This window comes from Apteryx rowi, unplaced genomic scaffold, assembly GCF_003343035.1.
Source record: "Apteryx rowi isolate R43461 unplaced genomic scaffold, aptRow1 scaffold_163, whole genome shotgun sequence".
Classification (NCBI taxonomy): Eukaryota; Metazoa; Chordata; class Aves; order Apterygiformes; family Apterygidae; genus Apteryx; species Apteryx rowi.
In genome coordinates this window covers 1,058,009-1,071,172 of record NW_020447897.1, presented here as the reverse complement: position 1 = coordinate 1,071,172, position 13,164 = coordinate 1,058,009, and the positions used below count along the sequence as shown (strand labels likewise).

The 13,164-nt window shown below is 37.8% G+C and overlaps 1 protein-coding gene across 8 annotated transcripts in view; it reads right to left on the bottom strand.

Moving 5' to 3' along the window:
* The window catches only part of SMARCA2 (SWI/SNF related, matrix associated, actin dependent regulator of chromatin, subfamily a, member 2), a 124,087-nt gene that overhangs the window by 23,629 nt on the left and 87,294 nt on the right, over nt 1-13,164 (bottom strand). Inside the window, exon 29 of one of the 8 annotated variants that reach the window (XM_026059983.1) lies at nt 8,033-9,058. The exons of the other annotated variants lie outside the window; for them this stretch is intronic. Coding sequence (XP_025915768.1) covers nt 9,032-9,058 — 27 coding nt within the window. The 3' untranslated portion in view covers nt 8,033-9,031. Of the gene's footprint in view, nt 1-8,032; nt 9,059-13,164 lie in introns of those variants that run through there. 8 annotated transcript variants of the gene reach the window in all.

Below are 13,164 nucleotides of genomic sequence, written 5' to 3'. Positions count from 1 at the left end.
ACCCCAAACGGAAATATGAACCCAACAATGCAGAGTTTCCTGAAGTATGAACTTCTTCTAGGACAAAGAATATTTTATCTGGGCACTAATATTGATAACTAAACAAGAGGAACTAAACAGGGAATTTTAAGGCTGTTAAGCAGTTAATCAAAAACAAAAACATGTCAGCAATGCAAAACTGAACAACAGGTGACTGCTTTACAAAATGCAGTTCCCATTTACTGACTTGGAAGAAAAGAAAGGAGTAAAAGAACCCTGGAGAAGTCTAATAGCAAACATTAAAAGCACTAAARTGTCATCTTTTTACCCACTGTCACCAGCATCTCTCTTCACCATCCTCCAAGTCCTGCACAGATGTTCCAAAAAAATTCCATTTTCTTTCTTCTATGCTCTATCTGAAATCCTATCCCTCTTTGTTTTACATTTTTGCTCACATTATTTCTGATGACTGATCAAAGTTGAAGTTCATCTTTTCCAAAAGATCCTCCTCTTGAAAATCCAATTCTCCTGTTCAGTTTTTCAACACTGATCCTTGATGTCTGGGGCTGCTTATAACTTCCACACAACTGAATCACTTGCTGGCTCGCTACAGCTACTTCCCCTGCTCCATAACAGAATAGCTCTTTCTATGCTATAGCATATACGTCAGTATACTATTGATGAAGATTCTGAAGAAGAAAAATGGCAAAATACTGCATGCAAGGACAATTAGATAACACAAACTCAAGATACTCTATCAATAGTGCAATGACTAAACATCTGAAGGTAAATACAAGGTCATTATGGTCAAGGCCACTGAATTTCCTTTCCTTTTTGGATAGTATTCCACAACAGATATACAAGGCTGATTTTCCTGGGACTAAATTAAAGCACAGTATATGTTAAATTCTGTCAAAGGCAGAGAATTAGGGAACAGCTTGCTCTGTTAACCCAGTCTGCTCCAGAAAACAATTGATCAGAGACATTCAGAAAAAGAAAATTCCAAATAAATGTTCTTCTTAGATAAACTGAACTTCGACAAGATAAGGAAACTGAATCCTTCAGCCAGATATTCAACCATCAGTGTTTCCACCTTCACATCACTAAAGTTTGTTTTCCTTTTGAGAGGTTGGGAGAAGATAGACTGTTTTTTGTTTTGCATTTGAAAACTATGCATAGATGCCTAATTATTAGCATAGAAACTCAAGGTGCCTATTTTTGTTGTATATTAAGGATAATAATAATGTAAATTATGAATGACTTTTCCTTGTATTTTGATTACAAAATTGATAGTACAATGCAAGTACACACTTACCATTAAAGAAGAATGGTCTCATCCAAAGCAATAGATCATATTATAAAAAAAGAGGTATCTATTTAAAATATTTATAGGATCAAAATTTTAATCTTCAGTATGTTATTTCTGGTTTGGGACAAAAATTTCAGGTAAAATATCTATTTAATGTGACAATTACTAAGTAAAGCATCACCTTGAGCCAGCACTGATAAACTTCATCTAAGTTATAACAAACTACGTTGGCAACAATGTAAATTTTCTTTCATTCAAAACTGAAATATGGTTAAAAATCAGTAATTACCCCCCCAACTTCCCCCAGCCTCCCAAAAGGTAAGCACTGATTTTAAATAGGATCAGTCAAACCTCATTTTACAGTTATGAGCTTTTCATAAATGTTGGGGACAGAAAGACTGAAGGGCCCAATAATTAGAAATACTGGAACCCACAGACTGTCAAAGGAGTACAAGGAAAGGTAGATCAGTAGGGAGAAGAAAGTKGGTGAGAAAAAGGAGAAGTTGTACTAGTTTTATCAGGCTGATTGTGAAGACGCTTTGCTTAGCCAACCCAAGCACTGGGAAAAAGTTACACTCACTATACTGAGACAATCAATGTTGAACTACCAAAAATCATCATTATTCTGCAGTTCATCAGCTACTCAGCCACATTCTTAAAAGATCTACAGAACTATCTGTAAGGATCTTCTGCAGGTTTTCAAAAGTAAATGTGATTCACTTCTCCCATTTTAAGTATATTTGTGCTTTATGTCTTGTTAGGAAGTCTTCATTTGAATAAACAGCCTTGTGACCCAATCCAGCCTAAGCCAGGAGCAGCAGAAAGAGGAACAAATAGCCAAAACAGAAATTATGAATATCAGCTTCTTACTCTTTATCACTGAACAGCCTTTTTTTAATCTCTGCCTCTTTTTAAAAATCTAGGTCACATATGGTACAATTCTCATTACTTGGGAAAATATCCTGTTTCTAAACACAACGAACTCTCTCATTCAAAACTGCAGGAGATATGTAATGGACTTGTGAAATACTGCATGTGAAAGTTGCTAAATGATAAATGTCACATTCTGAAAGCAACATTATAATTGTTGTTCTGAAGCAGATGCCATCCTACATGGCATTGTTCAGAATCTACCAGTATATTGATGACTCAGGGTGTAACCTTCATCTGTTAAACAGACTGACATTGGAAATATTTGTAGGAATTTTGGAAGAATAATTAGAAGAAAGTTTTGTAGATCGCCTGAGACATAAGTAACTAAAGATCTACACCGCAAGACTACCATTTATGTAAACATCGCAGGCAAATTTATTGGAAAATAGAAAGTTCACCATTTACAKACTGTCAGTTGTAAAGGAATAGTTTTCATCTCACTCAAGCTATCTTTTAAGATTGATTTAACTGAAGTGTTAAAAATTAATTTGCTTGCAATTCTAATTTGGAATAATTAAATGATGACAAAACAGGAAATAACTATGATCAAGACACAGTGCAGTTTTTTTGGAAAGATAATATTATGATATAAATTTTTCTATGCATCCTTATTCTTCTATGTTGTCCAAAGAAAAAGATCAGTTACCTATGTGCATGCATGAAGACAGTATTCAGTTCATAAACTGCCATTTTTATGCATCTCAATTAGCTCATTAGCCCATCTCTACAAGATTCATAACTAGCACTCAGAAGTCATGAGTAGATATACATTTTCTTCTTTACTTACACAGGCCTGAAGCCCAGGATGGAGTTTTAAGAATCTCTCAACAAGCTTGATAAGCACAGCAAATGTTTGTTTTTTCATGACTTCATATAGGAAAGGTTTGCCGCAGTAGAAATGGATGAGAGGAAATCCTCTGACATGAATTCAAGTAGGGAGCATCTTACTTCACACTAAGAGATATCCTGTTTGGGCAAAATGGCTCTGACTGTAGACAGGTTTTTCTTGCTGTCTGTTGCAGTCTTTTTGTTTGTGAATCATCTATTACATGAGATTTTCAGCCAGCATAGAAAAACAGTTGATGGAAGATACATGTTTCCTGGCTTCAGATTCACAGGTAATCCATCTGGAAGAAAAATCTAACATGTCTGAAATGCCTCACTTTCTCCCATTTATCTTGTTCAGTATGACAGAGATGCATATGTTTGTTGTATAGACAGGATTCTGGATGCATTTAGTGCCTATTTTTTCAGTGAGGAAGGGGAAGGGTTTTTCCCCCCCTCTGCTTTTATCAGCATTTTCTCTCTGACATAGCCACAATTCTGATTCAGGAAAAAACTATCTATTTTAGCAATGTAGAGCAGATTGCACTGACAAAGGTATTGCAGGATAATCAGTAATATAGTCATCCTTTTTTTCTTGACCAAGTATATTATCTTTCCTAGCAGAGGGAGCAAGGAAAATTAATTCCTTGAGAGAATTACCTTTGGGGGGGGAAGGGGGATTACCTTTCTCATTTTTCCTAAATTTCTTTGAAATAACAAAAGTGGAATATGGTCAACAGCACACCTCTTTGCGTTGCACAACAGATGATGTTCTGTTCTTCTTGGAATCTTACAGCTTTGAAGGAAAAAAAGGTGGGTTTAGCTCAGTTTCTACTGTGGTTTTCTCTTCCAGTTCTTTCCTCCTTTGGAGTAGTTTACCTCTAAAATATATCTCTTACTGGTGGGACATTGTTCTATCTGGTGGGACATACTGTTCTGTTGCTCTTCAGAGATGCAATCTTTCTTCAGTTTTTAATATTTTGCTAATAGAGTTGATTAATTAGTTTAGGGCTTAAGAAAAATGTTTAGGATAGTTTAGTAGCATTTCTGGTAATGACTATATCCCAGTCAGACTCACAGACAATGTGTCAAAGGAGGGGGAAACAAACCACATTGAAGTCATGAAGAGACTCAACAATAAAGACTAGATGATTCCCCAAAATAGGAATTCTACAAGATTCCAAGGATTTACTGTCTTCCAATCAGACAAGACATAGTTTGCTTTCCATGGGAGACCATATATAAAAAGAGAAACTCATTTACATGGTCACTACTAAATATTTTTGTAGGATGACTTCTCTTCCCAGTCTTGAGATAAATATTTCCTCTTAGGGTTTACCATGTCTTTCACAAAATAATGTTGCTGTTGTTTTACCTAATGGTTCCCATACAAATGGAGGCCTTTGGTTCCTTTGCCCCATCAAATGTTAATTTAGCTTTTTTTCCTTGAACAATAGGACTGTTTTCATGCAGATTTACCAAAAATGAAATACCTCTGTTTTGGAGGAAAAGTGTGAAATCTTCACACTGTTATGTTATTTGCCCTGGCAGACTGGCAGTGTGTCTAGTATTTTACATATCACAACATTATGTACTTGAGAGAGGCTTCTCATGTTTGATTTTGTTCCTTATGAACAAATTCTCAAAATCCATTCCTTCAGAATGAGAATTACAGGATGATTTTTTAATTTGTTTTTATCAAGTTTTCAGGTAGGACTCATCATTCAGAGAGCATTGCCTCATTTCTGATTTTAAGACTATACTAATCAAATCAGCAGATACTGGTAATAAAGACAGAGCATATATTCTCACCAGCTCAGACCTTTGGAAAGAACCTGCAGTCTTAGCTCTTTCCTGGACACTATTTGCTTGCAATGCACCTTGTTAAGATCAGGCTATGGAAGGGCTAACTTTAGAGACAAAAAGCAGCACATTTTCAGTAACAGATGCCACATCTATAGTAAAAATAACCTTTGGCTTTTGAAAATTCGATGCACTGGTAGAAAGTACCAATTCTGGTTCTACATCACACAGAACAGCTGGATATCATATCCTAATAGACAGTTTCCTAATAAAGAATCAGCTGCCTTTTCTTCTACTATGGAAAGAACACAACTGGAGTCTACAGCACAAAGGAATGATTACCACTGGGAAAGCACTCATTTCTAGTCTCATCTCCAGCCTTAGAATAAACTGAATTATTTAGCACTCAACAGCTATCCAGTGACTTTACATAATTGTTCAAAAAAGCTATTAAAAGTACTTTCTACCCTTCTGAACTACAAACTAACAGAGTTACAAAATGCTTCTCCTATTTTACAGGTGGGCACAAATTTTATGAGCACCTTGAAACATTACCATTTTTAATGGTACAATAGGGGATGCTTATAGAACACTGTGCTATAATGAATGAAGTGTCATTTTTGTGCATTGTCAAACCAAACCCAGCTTCTGCCAATAAAGTGATACATTAAGTACTTCCTTTCACATTTTCTTCTTCTTCCTTATATTTGAGCATATTAATACTTTCTTAAACAAGCATTTTTTTATTCCAAGTTTAAAATGTGCAAGATAACTCAAAGGAAGCAAAAAGGAGAAAATAAATTAAAAACAAAACACAAAGTATCTAGACCAAAAGGAAATATAATTAAAAAAAGAACAGGTTTCAGAAACCTTTATGGTTTCATTATATTTTTCACTGGATGTTCATAAGGATCTCTTGCATCCACTTATTTACAGAAATTGGTCTAGGAATTTTTCCAGTAGCATGGCAAATCTGTTGTAGAGATTTATACCTATTAATATTGGTATTTGAAGCAGTTAAGAGTGGGAAGTATGCAATATGTGAGAGTATGAAATGAGAAAATGTATAGCAAAAGTATGATTATTCACTTCCTGCGTATAAAGAGGGAAAATTTTAACTCAAAGAAATAGACTGTGTTCAAAGAACAAATGCTAGCAAGTAGGAGGTTGTACTGTAAGAGAATCCCAACATAATTTTTAATAACTTTGAGGAATTTAGAGGAAGATAGTAGCATGAACTAAAACTAAGTCATACTTTGGACAACTCACTAGGAAAAGCTATGTTAAGTAAATTTAGAGAAGAAAGTAATAAAAAATACAAACAATATATTTTATATTTTTAATGTATTTTATACTCAAATAGTATTTTGCGAGGCTAACTTCTAGCAGTGATGCAGTGAGTTCCATGTTTTCAGGATGCTGCTAAAGTTACAGAGTCACTAGGTTGTTGCAGAATTTACAGTAGGTTTTGATCTTTCAATGTGAATGTTACAGCCTAAAAGGAAAAATCTAACATGAATAATATTTGTCTAGAAAGACTTCTTGGTCTTCTAGGATAACTTACACAGTCCAAAGAGCAAACACTATTATATAAGCAAGGCTCACCAAAAAATACAAAGAAATTTCCTGTAAAGGCATAGAGTCTAACAGGAACTGAAGTTTCTCTGCAGAAGAACAGAGAATACAATATAAGCACGTATATGAAAACTAAAATGAGACTGTAAGCAGCAACAAAGTACTATGACTGAGTCCAAAATCCAGCTAACAATATTTTATTAAGTTAATAGATGTAACTGAAATGGATACCCAGTACACTAACCCATAATCTGTAACATTCTAAATTTAACAGTTGTAGATTACAGGATGAAATTACAGGATTATGACTACTAGAAAGCTTTTAAACATTCTTCCATTTTTAAAAATAGAAATCTATTACTAGGTTAAGGAAAAACACCACTCTATTCATTGAGCAGAATACTTTAAGATGACCCAAGAAGCTAATTGCCTAAGGCTTTCCACTTATGACATGGCTAAAGATGGGGTCAATCACTTTTGAGATGTCCAGCCTGAAACTTAACTGTTCTTTCATATTTGCTAAATTAGTACTTCTTTTCTTCTTTACATATTAGGAGAGACAAACTTTGCTTTTACTCTTGTTGTAGGCATCTGTAGAGCCAGCAAAATGGCTGCGTATGACAAACGATCCATCAAAATGATTACTTTTGCCTGTCATGCCTGCTACACAGAAAACAAAAGGTGTTAAGATTCCTAATACCTATTGTGGTCTGCCAACAAGAAATGGCACTTTACACTAGCAGTCTCATAATTTACTCCTGATGACAAAGTAAAAAATTAAGTGCTTCTTTTGTTTTTGTTTTTTTTTTTCCTTCCAGAGTACTTTGGGCAAAATATGTGCTTAGAAAACTATGGGCAACTTTTTATCCACGTTGTAAATGCAAATCAGCATAGGAAACTTTAACTACTATTCGAAAGTCTGATAAGTGACTAAAGATCCCAGTCTACTGTATAAGACCCATCACTGTTATCATCAGGGCTCTTCGCAACTCAGAAAAAATAAGGATCCAGAGGACACCAAGTACTAAATGTTTGCTGCTTCTTCAGATGCCACAAGCCCCTAGGGACAGAAAGGTTTTAAAATTTTAATGCAAACTTTTTTTTGTGGTTTTGTGAATTTTTAAAAAGTTATTTGTGTTTCAATTTGGTAATGGATTTGAATACTTACTTTCCACCTGAACAATAGCTCAGGCATMTTAACTGCAGCATCCGCTTCATGCAAAATTTTGCATGCAAAACCAACAATAATATAATAATTAGAGCCTGAAACCCAGAGTTTTAATATAGGGTTACCAGGATATATAAATTTGGTATGTCAGATAAGTATAGCAATTTCAAAGGAAATGCAATTTATTTTAGTCTAATGTTCTCAACAATACTATTCACATTTTTAAAAAATACAAATGGTGTTACATGATGCCATTATTTTAATGTTTTCTAAAGAATCACAGAATCACAGAATCRCTGAGGTTGGAAGGGACCTCTGGAGATCATCTAGTCCAACCCCCCTGCTCAAGCAGGGTCACCTAGAGCACATTGCACAGGATTGCATCCAGGCGGGTTTTGAATATCTCCAGAGAAGGAGACTCCACCACCTCTCGGGGCAACCTGTTCCAGTGCTCTGTCACCCTCACAGTGAAAAACAAAGAAAAACAAAAGAAAGTATGGCCTATGAAAGTATGGCACAATGTTTTACTGATTGATATTTTTCTGAAATAGCTGTTCAGTTTTCCTGCCTTCAGGTTTTCTACATACAAGAACAATTTCTGGAACAATAAAATTTACTGAGAATAATTTTCAAATATGAAAGCAGCATTTCAAAGCATTTTGGTAGACTCCAGCAGTGATAGTCTCAATCCTGCCTCCAGATTCTCAATGACAAAGATAACTAGAGTGTAAATCAGGTTTGAACTTTTTTCTTTATAAACAAACAAACCCCTCCTGCCAGAAAAGAGAATGAAAAGTATAAACTAGATGCATTTAAGTTCCCAGTCATACATCCAAAGCCAAGAAAAGCTCCTTTTCTCATTGGTTTCAATTTCACTGCATTTTAAAAGTGGTTGTAACAGTCTCATTCTTTTTTCTTTTCTTAAATGGGTTCTGAACTGAATTTACTGAAAGGAACACAGAACAGATTATTGTACATGGAAYATAAAAACAGCTTGGCTCCATGTGGCCTTAAAGTTATAGGTGAGCAGTGCTCCTTCCTCAACATCCTGTCAGCAAAATCGTAAGGGGGAAAAGAGCATGATATTCTGCACTTCCACATTTCCTGATGGTAAGAAGCAATGCCCTGACTAACTTCCTAATCCTTCAAGAAATCAACTTTCACATGCATAAAACTGATGGGCAACACCTTGCACATTAGAAAATGGTGCTAGTGATTGGGATGTCCTGATAAACATTGGTCATGAAATGGCCAACATCCTGGGATGCATGGACTTTCTAAGCCTAGAGTGACAAAGTTTTGGAAATGTGTTTTCCCCCTAAAGCTTAACAAATTCAATCAGATCTGCAATTCAGTACTACAGAGCACAGTTTGGATCAGAATACAATTTTCTTCAAATGCCCCGGGCACATACTCACTTATTCAGCTATTAAATAGGTTCAGCAGCACCTCAGGGAACTTTGAAACTGAAACCAGAAAGGGTATAGAGGAATAAGGAAGAGAGAAAAAACAAGCGGGAAAGAATCACGAGTATGAACCATGCATATAACCTTTTAGTCAGTTTCACAAATACTTATCTGTTTTCTCCTCTTTCACAGAATCTCAGCCTCCTACATGGACTATACTAAACAAATCTCCATTACAATTAGTTACATATAACAACCACTAGATGACAAGTGAAATTAAAACAAATATTGAACATAATGCAGATATTCAACAGAGCTACTTCATTATTTAATGAAGACCAACATAAGACTGAACTGAGTCCATGACCACAGTTTATGAAACAGTTTTTTAGCACTGATACTAAAAGCTATATGCATAAAAGCAAGAACGCCTCAGAAAACACAAACCCAAAGTAAAATCCTTTTGATAATTTATGTCAAGTTGTAGTGACAAGCTGGCCCAACTTTACTACTTCGGATGCCAGAGCTGCTTTTTAGCAGACTATAAAGGAGAGTGTGTAAAATCAAAAAGTTATATAAAGTTCCAACTGATGAGAAAGCAGTTAAAAACATGCCTAACACTTTCCTAGCAGATAGTTTGATTTACTATACAATATGTTTACTTCAACTAACAAACATAAAGCAAGAAAAAAAGGACAAAAAAATTGTTATATGTTAAACAGAATCCATCAGATGGTCTGTGTGTGTGTAAACCAGTATTGACTTTCTTTCCTTTAAATAAGATTGACTAATTACAGACTAAATGCTTGAATTTCACTTTACATTTTTAGATCAGCAAAACAAGTAGTCCACAACAGTTGGATTTTGCATATCTGTATGATGTAAACGAAACACTGCCCATTTTGGTCTCAAACATGTTTCACTGGCCAACATAGAAAACTATTTTGAATCCAGTGTGCACATCTAAAGGATAGAACTTCATTCATTTCACCCAGTCAGCAAATAAGCTGAAGGACAGGCTGAATCTGGATACAAATATTTCAACTGTCATGAGAGATTTAGCCTCAGGGTAATTGTTTGGAGGATGAGATAAAGAGCAGCAGAACTAGACACAGAACTAGAAGACTAGCAGACTAGTCTTAGTCAAGCAAGGGTGGTCTTGATATCTATGCCTCAGTCAATGCAATTGGAACAGAGATGAGGGCAGCATAAGTATCCCAGATAGCAAACTCCTCCTTCCTTCCATTTTATTTATTTATTTATTTAGGAAATATGGTTGCCATGCCAACAGTTACAAAACACCAGGCTGCAGCGACAGCTGGTGATGAAGCCTGTTCTTGTGCTACATTTTCCCAGGGAGGCTGGCTGTTATTCAGTCACAGGTTGTTCAGGGCAGCTGCACAATCTCACTAGACATTGCACGTGTCTATCCTTTTGGCTTCTAGAATTATTTTGCATCCTGCTTCCAAATTCAGGCATCCAAGTGAGCTGACATACCTTTGTTGCTATATGTGCATGTATGCAGGTCTTGAGGTATTGTCTTTCCTTTAGAGACTTGCCACATAGCCTATACTCATGAAGGTGAAAATAGGCATCAGGGACTAGCCAGCATCTTGAACTCCAGGAAGAGAAAACTTTTTTTTTTTTTTTAGGCAACAAGAACAGATTAGGCTTTAATGCACCTTAACTGGACTTTTTGGCACTGGGGTGTCAGCAGCAGGGTTAAAGCCTTGCTGAGAAGCAGAGGTAGCTGATCTCCACAGTGAGAAGTCTGGCTGCTGATCCAGGCAAAACTCCTCAGAAAGGAAAAGAAAAAGTCAGCCTCCCCAAAACAAATGTAGCCGAAGAGATAGCTAAGCATTGAATACTGATATTATTAAACCAGAAGGTCAGAAACGTGAAGTTTCCTTCTGGAAAGCTGTAAGAGAGGATAGCTATAAAGATGTACAGCAGCTAGAGCAAGAGAAAAATTAAAAGTAACCCTTGCTGTTAGCAAACAAATCTGGTTGTTTTGTAACACCTCAATAAAGATAGAAGTATCTATAGATACAGACCTGTGGAGAGTGGCTTGTTAAAAAATATGGGTAAGGGGCGACTTGTGAATCAAAGTACCATCCTTAAGTTGGTAGGTATTGCCTCTTCTGTTTTTTCATTTTTTTCTGATATAAGTAGTTCACTGAATCCGAGTTAACATGAAATAATTAATTTAAAATTTCCATACAATATGGATGGTATTGTTAACTTACAAGTTAACAGTGGCAAAGCCATGGGATTCAATTGCTTATAAACTATCTATGATAGTTTTACGAGAACATCATGAGAACACTTAGAAAATTCTAGCCTGATTTAGATTTTCAGTATGAATGCAATGAAGAGGACTTTTTACTCTGAACCTGCACAAGGAGTGTTACAGGGCAAATCCAATTCCTCAGAATAAAGAGTTTGAAAAATATCAGTAGTTCCGACACTTGCATTTGTTTCAGCACACTCAAGTACACAGCTGTCACCTGGAAGCACAATTTAAAATATGTACACAATAGAGACATAGAGAATGCCTTCTTTGCTTCAGTCTTTACTGCTCAGGCCAGCCCTCAGGAACCCCAGACCCTGGAGGCAAGAGAGAAAGTCTGGAGAGAGGAAGACTTTCCCTTGGTGGAGGAGGAGTGGGTTAGAGATCATTTAAGCAAACTTGACACCCACAAATCCATGGGCCCTGATGGGATGCACCCACGAGTGCTGAGGGAGCTGGCGGACGTTATTGCTAAGCCACTCTCCATCATCTTTGAAAGGTCATGGAGAACAGAAGAGGTGCCCGAGGACTGGAAGAAAGCCAATGTCACCCCAGTCTTCAAAAAGGGCAAGAAGGAGGACCCAGGGAACTACAGGCCAGTCCGCCTCACCTCCATCCCTGGAAAGGTGATGGAGCAGCTCATCCTGGAAGCCATCTCCACGCATGTGGAGGAAAAGAAGGTGATCAGGAGTAGTCAGCATGGCTTCACCAAGGGGAAATCATGCCTAACCAATCTGATAGCCTTCTATGATGGAATGACTGGCTGGGTAGATGAGGGGAGAGCAGTGGATGTTGTCTACCTWGACTTCAGCAAGGCTTTCGACACTGTCTCCCATAGCATCCTCATAGACAAGCTCAGGAAGTGTGGGTTAGATGAGTGGACAGTGAGGTGGATTGAGACCTGGCTGAATGGCAGAGCTCAGARAGTTGTGATCAGTGGCACAGAGTCTAGTTGGAGGCCTGTAGCTAGCGGTGTCCCCCAGGGGTCAGTACTGGGTCCAGTCTTGTTCAACTTCTTCATCAATGACCTGGATGAAGGCACAGAGTGCACACTCAGCAAGTTTGCTGATGATACAAAACTGGGAGGAGTGGCCGATACACCAGAGGGCTGTGCTGCCATTCAAAGAGACTTGGACAGGCTGKAGAGGTGGGCAGAGAGGAACCTCATGAAGTTCAACAAAGGCAAGTGCAGGGTCCTGCACCTAGGGAGGAATAACCCCATGCACCAGTACAGGCTGGGGGTTGACCTGCTGGAAAGCAGCTCTGCTGAGAAGGACCTGGGAGTGCTGGTGGACACCAAGTTAAGTATGAGGCAGCAATGTGCCCTTGYGGCCAAGAAGGCCAATGGTATCCTGGGCTGCATCAGAAAGAGTGTTGCCAGCAGGTCGAGGGAAGTGATTCTCCCCCTCTACTCAGCCCTGGTGAGGCCACATCTGGAGTACTGCGTCCAGTTCTGGGCTCCCCAGTACAAGAGGGATGTGGCACTACTGGAGCAAGTCCAGCGAAGGGCCACAAAGATGATTAGGGGACTGGAGCATCTCTCTTATGAGGAAAGGCTGAGAGAGCTTGGCCTGTTTAGCTTGGAGAAGAGAAGGCTGAGAGGAGATCTTATCAACGTGTACAAGTATCTGAAGGGAGGGTGTCGAGAGGATGGGGCCAGACTCTTTTCAGTGGTGCCGAGCGACAGGACGCGAGGCAATGGGCACAAACTGAAACACAGACACTTCCATCTTAACATGAGGAAAAACTTTTTCACTGTGAGGGTGACAGAGCACTGGAACAGGTTGCCACGAGAGGTGGTGGAGTCTCCTTCTCTGGAGATATTCAAAATGCGCCTGGATGCAATCCTGTGCAATGTGCTCTAGGTGACCCTGCT